At 29.6% G+C, this 11,363-nt stretch overlaps 2 protein-coding genes across 2 annotated transcripts; one reads left to right on the forward strand and one right to left on the reverse strand.

The window, feature by feature from the left end:
- The first annotated feature begins 689 nt into the window (after positions 1–689).
- Positions 690–1,355, forward strand: LOC120139925 (nuclear pore complex protein NUP85-like). Its single transcript, XM_039155022.1, has 4 exons — positions 690–790; positions 843–953; positions 1,051–1,088; positions 1,277–1,355. Exons 1-4 carry the CDS (start codon positions 698–700, stop codon positions 1,338–1,340), a joined length of 306 nt encoding a protein of 101 aa, XP_039010953.1. The 5' UTR covers positions 690–697; the 3' UTR covers positions 1,341–1,355.
- Positions 1,356–4,603: 3,248 nt separating this feature from the next.
- On the reverse strand, positions 4,604–5,351 carry LOC120139872 (E3 ubiquitin-protein ligase RHA1B-like). The gene has a single exon (XM_039154983.1). It carries the CDS (start codon positions 5,275–5,277, stop codon positions 4,741–4,743), a length of 537 nt encoding a protein of 178 aa, XP_039010914.1. The 5' UTR covers positions 5,278–5,351; the 3' UTR covers positions 4,604–4,740.
- Positions 5,352–11,363: the final 6,012 nt, after the last annotated feature.

Raw genomic sequence — 11,363 nt, forward strand, 5'->3', positions numbered from 1 at the left:
TTCATATCCTCCCAACCTTTTCTTTTACTATATCCATTTATCATTTGTGGCAGGCTGTGGACACGAGAAGAGAGGGAAATTACCATTTTTAGTCACAACAGCTTCTTGCACCAAACCTTTGGTGTTTTTGGACATAATCTTCATCCATCTGTGAAGAGTGAAATATGCACACAGTGAGTTGTGCAAATTTTCAATTGTTAATTAATTTTTTCTTGATAGACCAAACTAGTTTTCTTTGAAAGTTGAAAACATTGATAACCTGAAATCTTGAGTCCAAAGTCCATGTCCTCTCTATAATGGATTGCAATTCACTACTGTACTGAATGGCATAGTTTTATGAGCTGAATTTTGATCTGTTAAGTACTTGAATCTAAGCTTTCCAGTAGTTATTATATTTATAAGTATATGTAATAGGCTACAAGCTTTCATCACTGCAGGTATTGCAGATATCCGAGGGTCGAAGACAAGTTGCCGGTGACTCGGAGAACATCTTTGAGGAAGGTCACTCGTCGGAGTCGGTGACCAACGTTTGTACTTCCAACGGTAATCAACACGACTACGAAAACTCCAATACATTTTTGAAACTAGGGTAAATTCAATTGCGCAAACAAATACCAAATTTACTGTTAAAAAGCATCGGTCGACTCCCTTTTTATTCTTCCTCGAATGTTTTGTAGGTTACCGTATGTTACAAATAATGTTGGGTAATGCTAATAGTCTCTGCTCTGCAACATGCCATTGGATAGAATTGTATATTTCTCACTTGTTATACATCAGGCCATTCACAGTGGTATGTACTTTCCTTATATTACATATCTCGTTTATTTATTTTCTTCTGTTAGGGGTTAGAAAGCATGTACAGTTTGGCACAGAAAAGCATTCAATTGAAACCAATGGCCTCTGCACATAAGTTGATGGGGCTTATAATTGAAATTCTTGGGGAAAATACTGAGGTGACAAATGGGGATAAAATATTAATTTACAATCTCCGTTAAATTCTCTTTTTGCTTCCTTATCTTTAAGTTAGATTGTGCTTTTGTCTGTTCTCAGGTTGTTTTAGCAGAATGCTTGAAAGGATTTGGTCCTTGGTAAGCTGTCATATTTCCATCTTTATATCTTTCTGTTTGTTAGGAATGCAGTTTTGGAGCCTTTTTCTGGGTGCTATTGATTTAAAATATGTTTGGTCCGATAAGCTGTTAGAAGTTATCATGAAATTCAAGCTTGGATGTTTCTGCACAATTATTAAGATCTATATCTATATTTTGCTTATCATCATGATGGTTGCCCATGCCATAGAGTTGTTGACTGCTGGGACTGACCATGCAGAAATGTGTTGTTAACTTTTTTAACGTAAGATATAATGGATTTTCATATAAACTGATGATTTATTTGGATATGAAACTAGAGATCGGGTTTGCATTGCCATGGATGGGGTCTTTTCAAGTGGCATGCCAATTGGAGTAAGACCTCATGAAGCAAAATATCTGTGCAAGAAATGACAGGACGATACTAGCTCTGCATCATTGTTTTCCCATATAAACTGGATTTATCTCTTTGAATTTAAGCGCCTCATTGTGACGAAGAGTTTTGAAGAATGTGTAAGATTAGAAGCAAAATATCTTAGATATTATTGTTTATTATAGTTAATAATGTTGAACTACATTATATTTTACGTTAATGTAAACTTTGATTTATTATTATGGATTTCATTTTTCTTGTTATGGATTTTAAGTTTGTTGTTATGGATGTCAAGTTTATTGGAAAATGCTACAGGTTAAATTTGAGTAATAAAAGAGTAGAAAACAACATTTGACAAATTAGTTTTAATTTGCAAAATCAATTTCTTTTAGCTATAGAGAGGTAATTAGCGGCGTTTGTATCTTAAAACGCCGCTATAGATATGACATTTTGCGGCGTTTGTTCTAAAAAACGCCGCTATATACCAGATCTTTTGCGGTGTTTGTGGGGAAAACGCTGCTAAATCTCAAGACCTTTTACGGTGTTTGTGGAAAAAACGCCGCTAAATCTCAAGACCTATTACGGCGTTTGTGGAAAAAACGCCGCTAAATCTCAACACCTATTGCGGCGTTTGTGGGAAAAACTCCGCTAAATCTCAACACCTATTGCGACGTTTGTTGGAAAAACGCCGCTAAATATCAATACCTATTGCGGCGTTTGTTGGACAAACGCCACTATATATCGTTACCTATTGCGGCGTTTTTTGTTACCAAACGCCGCGAACTTTAGCGACGCTATTTTCAGCGGTGCTTTTTGCGACGTTTGTCATAACGCCGCATGTGTTTTTTGTAGCGCTTAAAAACGCCACTATAGATAAAAAACCGCCGCAAATGTACAGTTTTGTTGTAGTGGTAACAACAGTCCTATTGCCGCAGCTAATAGTGGGTCTCGAATGAGGAAACTTCCATCCAAATGTGATGATTTTGTGCTCAAGCCATGTCAGCGTAAATAGTAATCGAATATTTTAAGAAAGACTATAAATATTGTGAGAATTTATCTCTAGTGATTCAATATTCCTCATGTCTTTCTGTTGTTGGAATGCATGTTTTCCAGTTTGAGCAATAAACAAACTCCTACATTTCATTTTTCTTATTTGCATTCATAACATCTAGCTATCCAAATTTATCATAAGGGCAAAAAAAAGTTTTTTTATTTTATTTTGAGAAATAGATGGAAGTTTTACCTTCGAAATAAGAAGTCTACTAACATTTTTGTCCTTGAACTTTTAAATAAATTCATTTTAGCTCTTACATGTTTTTCATCTCCTTAGTCTTTGAGTTTCTTTTTTTTTTTTTGTCAAATTGAATTAATTGACATAAAATATAAATTTATTAAGTTCAAATAAACTATTTTACGTTTTGTCAATTTTGATATTAATTATTATATCATTTTGTGCAAAGTCAAGAAAACGTTTAAAAAATATTTACAAGTAATTAAAATATTAAAAACTATAAAAACCATAAAAATGTATTTAACTTATTAAAAACTATATAAATTAGAAAAATATGAAAATGTGTTCAAAGAAATTAAAAAACAATTAAAAATAATACTTTTTATCAATTAGTTTATTTTAAAAAAAATAAAAAAATATGGAAACGAATTTTTAAGGAAAAAAACTAAAATATTTTTAAGAAAATATTGAGAGTCAAAAATGTCCTAAGACCAAAAGAATAAAGCAACGTCTCAGCTGCTTTAATTAACGTAAGGTGGAGATTGACCCTAACTTTAAAGGTAGGTTATTCTTTGCTTTCAAGGATAAAAAAACAATATTATATAAAAATTAGAATTTAATGCAATCCAATCATTTAATTGGTTGTAAAATATGGTATTCAATTTTTTTTACAGTGTGGTGTAATTATAATGTAATATGTGCTCAGAAAAAATTTAATCGCTGATAAAGTACATATATCATATCGACATAATTATTTAAACTTATAATTCAAATAATAACAAGACTCTCTTTAATCACTAAAATTTTCTAATAAGTTCAAATATAACATTCAAATTCCATGATATTTTCTTTTAAATCTTTAATATATGTAGATAACAAATAAAAGTGATTTTGGAATCCGATAACAAAGAAGCTATCAACCTTATCAAAAACAATTCGGCTGAACACATAAAACTTACCATTCTGCAGCACATAAGAAACTCTTAAAGAAAAATTGGGAAGTCGAGTTAAAGCACATACCTAGAGAGGTCAACGCGTCGCGGACTTCATCACCAAGCAGATATAAAAGTATTAGGAAGATACAATTTTTCTGCAAAATTCCCCCAAGAAAGCGGAGAGTTGTTAATTGCTGATAGAACGGGCAGCTAGGCGGCCCATTTTACTTGTTTCAACCAAAAATCTTTAATATACGTATATTTTTGCCTATTCCCAACTGCATCTAAAGAAAACTAGAAAACCCCCAATAGGGTATAATATGTCAGCTATTAATTATTGTTGAAGAAAATCTATGAAACAATGAAATCCACACGAATTTGATCAATGGAATGCCTTTTGAGATTATATGCTTCTTTCGATTTGATGAATTATTTGTTTGATTGGTACTACATCACGCCTAAGGATGGAAACGACTCGAATTGGGTTAGATTTTTAGTTGACCCAATTTGAAAAATATATCACCTCCTCCATTCGAATCTGTTTCAATATGAGAATTATATCTCTTCCACCCGACATAAATATAAAAATATTATTTTTATATTGAATTAATATGACCTAGTTGAAAAAAGAACTACATAAAAAGAATATTAGAGCAATTATTCCCGAGTTGAATCAGAGATTTCTCACCTTAAATTCAAATTCAACCTGATCTCATTCTATATAAATTTTGATTTGATCTGAATCTAATTTTTGTTTTCGAAAAACGATTTTATTAAAGCGAATAAAAATTTATTGAATTCGAGTTAAGACAACTCTAACCACACCGACCAGACCAAAACTTAGTGAAACCCTAAACAAGTTATCATAATTAATATCAAACGTCCAAATGCCAATTCCATTGCTTAAACACCCTTATCAAGTTGGAATTATCCCATGAAAAGCAACAACCAAAACAAACATAAAGTAAAGAAGTCTGGATTTAATTGGTCAAATTTTCTTTTCATTGCGGAAATTTTCCCGGATTTTCATGTATATATACACAAACCAACTCATTAGAAGATGATAAACAAAAAGCACCTTTTTTTTTTTTGAATTTTTAAAGGTGGCAACTATAACTACAAAGCAGAAATTTGAGAATAATCACCAAGGGCTTCAGGGATCCCAGAAGCAGCCCAAAGCCTCTCATTAAACGTCTCTTGCATATCATCTGGAACAAAACATGTTCTACAAAGAGGACATGTTTTCTGATCATACCCCATCCAACGGTCCAAACAACTCCGATGAAAAATATGCCGACAGTTTTTCAGCCGCCTGATCTCATCCTCCCCTTCGAAGTCGTACAAACAAACCGCGCAACTTTCCGGCGGGTCCACCAGGTCGGAGAACTTGACAACCGGTAGGAGTTCCCGGATGAGAAGAGCCGAAACGGGGATTCGTGGAGGATAATAAGAAGAAAAGGAGGTTGTGGTGTTGGAACCGTCGTGGGTTTCGGCGGCGTAATCACGCCAGGGAATGTCGGGTTCGAGGAAATCGGGGAGGCCGATATAGAGGAAGAGAGTGGAAATGAATTTGCGAATGTAAGAAAGAAGAGAAAGTGTATGGAGAAGCAATCTTGGAAGAAGAAGCTCAGAGTAAGCTACTGGGAAACCCATGTTTTCTTAAAAAAAAAATAGTGAGAGTGAGAGAGAAGACGATAAGCTTTGGTTTCCTATGGTTTGGGTTTTTCAGTAAGGGAAAGAGAAATAAGAAGCGATATAAAAAGGGGGTGTCTATATATAGAGATTTGGAACTCAAATAAGCTTCTCTTTAAATAATAATAATGAAGTAAACTAATTGCAGTATAAAATAAAAAGGATTATTAGTTATGGTGATTTTAATTTATATTTTTTTTAAAAATAGGATAAAGAACACAAACTGTCTTCCAATTATAGGGTGTTATTTTGTTGAGTCCTTTAACTATTAAAAGTTACAAAATTGTCACCGACTATTCATATGTTCCAAGCTTATCATTTTTGTTAAAATTTTGACAGGTGTCGGAGTTGGACGTCAATTTACTAATTGAGATATGATAAAATTTGATTTATAACTGTTTGAGTTGTATTTTAGGATCGAATCTCTGTTTATATTATTAAAATATAATTTTATTATATCTCACTCAGCAAGTTAACATCCAGCTTAGACTGTCGTTAATTTTTTTAACAGAAAAATATGAGTTTAGAATATATGAATAATCAGGTGACCATTTTATAACTTTTAATAATCGAAAGATCATTTGTGTACTTTACCCAATACAATAAATAAGACAAGGCGATTTTTTTTGACAATTTCTAAATCTAAATCAAGTACCTAGATGGGAGGGTAAGCAAGGAGAATGCTCCAAGTGGGTTTAGACCATGACCCAAGCGAATATGAGAGAATAAAAATGAACAGCTTAACCAACCGATTAAATATACTTGCTCAATATGATTTTTAAATTCCTTTGTAAGTTAAAAAGTTTCAAGGGTAAGTTCTCCTTATAAAAGAATTATATAAAGTGTACCAACAGGGGTTGGTGATAAGCAGCTTAATGTCTTTTAAATAAGTCTTGAATTCGAGGTTTTGTGTATGCAGAAACTTTTACAGGGAGATTTACCTATCAAAGTCATATGTGTAATACGGGTTGGTCTGGATTAATCAGGGTAAAGCTCTAGAGAACCGAGAGGGTAAAAGAAAAAGAATTATAAAAGTGTGATGTAAGAAATTTTTTAAATTATTATTTTTATCTAAAACTATTGATGAAACAAATCATATTTTTTATTCATTCCAAAAATAGAATTAATGTAAAATTAGGGAAAATAAATATTGAAAAAAATAAGATATTTAGAGATGATATCATATTAAAAAATAAAGATACTTTTATGGTGATTGTTAAAGTCATCGATAAAATGAAATTATTTAGTAAACTGTCCGTAGATGAGAATAATTTCACTCATTTTTTTTTATTTTGATACTAAATTATAAAACGATAAAAATGGAAAATAAAAAATTTCATAAACCAAAATTAAGTGAATTTTGGGTGACTTCATTAAACTCATTATTTCAATTTATTATAGTATTTCTATAAAGTTTTTATTCAGTCCTTATATTTTTATTTCATTTCAATTTAATCTTAAAACTATAAAAAGAAAAAAAAAGAAAATTACAGTAAAATCGTAGACAATTGTCGATGAAATAAATATTTTCTTTGATTCATTTTAAAAATAGAATTAAGGTAAAATTAGGGGAAATAAATATTGGAAAAGAAATCTGAGATTTAGAGATGATATCATATTAATTGGGAAAATATGGATTGTTTTTAGTGATTGATAACATTGTTGGTAAATGAGAATTATTTTAGTATGATTGTTCGTAGATGAGGACAACTTTACTTTTTTTTTTGCATTTTAGTACTAAATTATAAAAAATTAAAATAAAAGATTAAAATAAAAAATTTGATAAACCAACATTAAGTGAATTTTAGGCGCCTTGGTTAAACTCATTATTTAATTTTATTATAATATTTTTATAAAATTTGTATTTAGTCCTTGTACTTTAATTTTATTTCAGTTTAATCTTAAAATTACAAAGAAAAAAATGAAAATTAGAATAAAATCATTGATAACTGTTGATAACTTTATCAAGATTAATTTCAACTGTCAACAATTTCATGTACATTATAAAAGCATTATTAATTCTCTGATTAATTTGATATCATTTTTAAATCTCTATTTTTTCTACTTCCATTTCCCCTAATTAAGTTCTAAAATTAGAGTACATCGTTATTAAATAAGTATAATAATTATATATATATATATATAAAAGAATTTTGTATAGCTTATCATATGACCGAGATTTTTTTAATTAATCGTTCGTATCTGATTTATTGATTGATTAATCTAGATTGAGTTCTACAGACACTTATTATAGAGGCGACCTCCTCCCAACTTAGTTTGTTTCATTTGTAAATATCAAGATTCGAACCCTTAATTTTCTTTAAAAGTCTAATATTTGTTTTACTAAAAATTTATAAAAATAAATAATTTATTTTCCAAATAAATGATCGCTTGAAAGAGTGGAATAAAGAGAGTCGACCACACACGTTAGAAGGTTTGGGAAGCAAATAATAATGAGTCCAAAAGAGAAATCTTTCCAATATTTTAAATTTAATATTTTTGGAAATTTTAATTTAATTCATAAAAAATATCAATATAAAACTCATTTTTAATTTTTTAAAATTAAATCATATCAATTTTTAATTCAGATTTAAACAAAAATAAAAATACTTCAAATGTTTAACTAAACTGAATAATTATAAAAATGTAACAGTTTCATATAGTAATAAAAATGGGATATTCGGGACCTCCGCTCACTATCTAATGAAAAATAAATATACCATATTTTTTTATTATGTATGGAATTCATGATTTTTCGTTTTTTCTCAGCACACTATCATTGTTTTTAAATAGTATAGGATGATTATAAAGTAATACCTATTAAAAAAAATTAACTTTTGACAATACAAGCACATCTTACATACGCGATTGCTCAAACTTAAGTTTTTTAAGAAGAACCCTAATAAAAACACTAAATAAGTTCAATTATCGATTTTAGTTATAACCCATTTATATGGTATGTAATTAACCTAATGGTTTTTAATTTTTAATAATTTGAGATGATTATAGAGTAATATCTATTCAAAACTTTTTTATCCAATTGACAACGCACACACATTCTGCAAACGTAGCTATTTAAATACATGACCTTAAAAAAACAATATTTTCTTTTAAAACTAAAGTCATCTGATGGTTAGTTTTTAACCTGAAGTTATTATTATTAAGAAGAAAAGTAGCCATAAGTTTTCATAAATAGATTAATCGAATTTGAACCGTTGTCCCCTTTACCCCCTTCACATGTTATGTTCTAAGAGTGTATGCGTACGTAACTCCGTCAATCATCATATAGCAACGAAAACTACGGATTCTCAATTGCCACTAAAAAGAAAAGAAAAAACGAGCTATGCTACCGAAATGCCCAATTCATAATCCCTTTGTGATGCCCCACAAAACAAGCTAGCAAAGAAAACGTTTCAAAGAATAATACAAAGCCTATCACCTTAAATCTATCTTATTCGACCCGTTTTTATTTTTAATAATGATGATAATACAATAAAAATATGAGTAAAGTATATAAGTAGTTCACTGACTATAAGACGTTGTTTTGTTGAATCATTCAATTATTAAAAGTTATAAAATGATCTTTAACTATAGGGTGTTGTCACTCGACTATTAATAACTATAAAATGGTCACTCAACTATTCATATGTTCCAAACTTATCTTTTTCCGTTAAAAAATTGACGATCGTCTGAGACAGATGTTAACATGTCGACTGGATATGATAAATCATATTTCAATGATGTATACTGACACCGTTGTTGCTTTTCAGCATTGGCTCGACGATATAATATAAACAGAGAGTCAATCCATAAAATGCAGCTCAAACGGTTTTGGGATCATATTTTATCATATATCAATTAATAAGTTAATGTTCAGCTTAGACGACCACCAACTTTTAAATAGAAAATGATGAGTTTGAAACATATAAATAGTCGAGTAATCATTTTGTAACTTTTAATAATCAGAAGACTCAATAAAATAACTCCCTATAGTCGGAGACTATTTTGTAGCTTCTAATAATCGAAACATTCAACTAAATAATACCTTATAGTCGGAGACCATTCGTATACTTTACCCTAAAAATATATAACATATACAAATTACTACGGTGATATGTATGGGGATGGCATGTGGGATTGACATTGGGTGTGTTTTAACACATCATTCGGCTTGTCATTTGTCCCACCAACGCATGAAATGAATTTTTTCTCGAATGATTTATGACAAAAGTTTTTTAGGTCCAATCTCTCTTCCCTTACAATAACGTTCATTCGATCATTTTTTTGTCTCTATCTTTAATTACTTAGTTTCTCAATGTAAGTTAAGATTATTGTGTTAATCAGTTAGAACCGTGAATAATCACATGATTCATATCCTATTGCGTACGCATATTTATCAAAGTCCATTTGTTAATGCATTAAAAAGATCACAAGTCACAAGATTCACGACAGGATCTTCTTAATATCATTCTTAAATAATGTATAATTATGATGAATTTAGTTTAACTGATTCGTATAACTATTTCTAAACAAACATTTTATAAATTTGGATTCAAACCTTGAGAGTTGAGCAAATTGAGACGATGGGTGTCTAGGTAACAAAATATGAGCAGAGGCAGAGCAATAGAGATTAGCTGGGTTACTGAAAATTTTAAATTCTTATAAAGTTTAGAAATATTTTTTATAAGAAAATTATATCCAAAATTTGTACAAACAGTCATTTTACTTCATATTTTATTATTTTTTTAGTATTTTAGCTCTAACCAGTGGTGAATCCATTAAGGATTTGGAGTAGGCCTATGCCCACCCTGAAATCTAAATTTTCTTCGAATAATTACATGTTAAAATGGTTGTGCCCACCCTAAAATTTTATTTATGTTTACCATGTATAAAATTTTTATCTCATTAATATATATATGTGTGTGTCCACCTTGAAAAATATTTTTGGATCCACCATAAGCCCCAACATTTAATTTTTTTATCAAAACATATTATTGGATGGAAAAATTAGTTGACTAACTATCAATACATGTTGTTGACTTGATTTTCTCATATGTGATCAATTGTTGACGTATCATGTGTTACGACACTCAAAGTATTGATGTGACATGTGTCAAGTTACTCAAAGTGTTGATGTGACATGATGTATTATGCCATCTAAAGTGATAGCATAACATGTGACACGCCACCCAAAATGATATTATAATATGTGTTGACAATTAATCAAATCACGTTTTTCATCTAACAATGTTTATTTTAACTAAAAATTGAAACATTAAGAGCTAAAATTATTCATAAAAAAATGGGGTAAAGTGACTATTTATGCAAACATTAGAAGTAAATTTGTTATTATGCATTCTTTGTATTAGTGAAGATCTAATTTCACATTTCATAAGGTTTAATAATTTTGTAACCTTTAAATTTTTAATACATCTTATTAGATTTACATCTTTAATATAAAATTTGAGTTGATTGGATCATAAGTCCCCAAATTATAACTTTTATTTTAAATTAGTCCTTAAATTTTTGAATAGTTTAATTTCATCCTCAAACTATGACTCTCATTCTAAATTAGTCATTTTCATCCCTAAACTATAATTCTCGTTTTAAATTGGTCCTTAAACTTTTAAATATTCCAATTTCATCCCCAAATTTTCCAAATATATAATTTATTTCGCCCATAGTTTAGCCTAAATTTTATTTTTTCTTAACATATAATAATATAATTTGGCCTAATAATTTTATTAACAAGGGATGTGATTAGTATATACATATAGTTTGGGATGAAATTAGAATGTTAAAAAATTTGAGGGTCAATTTAGAATGAAGTAAATAGTTTGAGGATAAAATTAAAATATTTAAAAGTTTAGGGCCTAATTTAAAATGAGGTCATACATGAAGATATGTGATGCAATTAATTCATAAAAGCTTATCTTTAATATTATCATAACTGCCCTCCTTGTCTCTGCTTCATCATATGCCAATGCTTATCTTTTATTTTATCCCTAAATATCACTAATTGATATTTTCCATTGCCTTTAAAATGG

Source organism: Hibiscus syriacus, unplaced genomic scaffold (genome assembly GCF_006381635.1).
Source record: "Hibiscus syriacus cultivar Baekdansim isolate YM2019G1 unplaced genomic scaffold, ASM638163v2 tig00110777_pilon, whole genome shotgun sequence".
Lineage (NCBI taxonomy): Eukaryota > Viridiplantae > Streptophyta > Magnoliopsida > Malvales > Malvaceae > Hibiscus > Hibiscus syriacus.

Excerpts from the sequence above, each read along its gene's own strand:
- LOC120139925 (XM_039155022.1), top strand. The coding sequence starts at position 698 with ATGTTGGGTAATGCTAATAGTCTCTGCTCTGCAACATGCCATTGGATA. Across the intron at positions 791-842 it reads ACATCAGGCCATTCACAGTG|GGGTTAGAAAGCATGTACAG; the intron begins GTATGTACTTTC and ends TTCTTCTGTTAG. Across the intron at positions 1,089-1,276 it reads TTGAAAGGATTTGGTCCTTG|GATGGTTGCCCATGCCATAG; the intron begins GTAAGCTGTCAT and ends GCTTATCATCAT.
- LOC120139872 (XM_039154983.1), bottom strand. The coding sequence starts at position 5,277 with ATGGGTTTCCCAGTAGCTTACTCTGAGCTTCTTCTTCCAAGATTGCTT.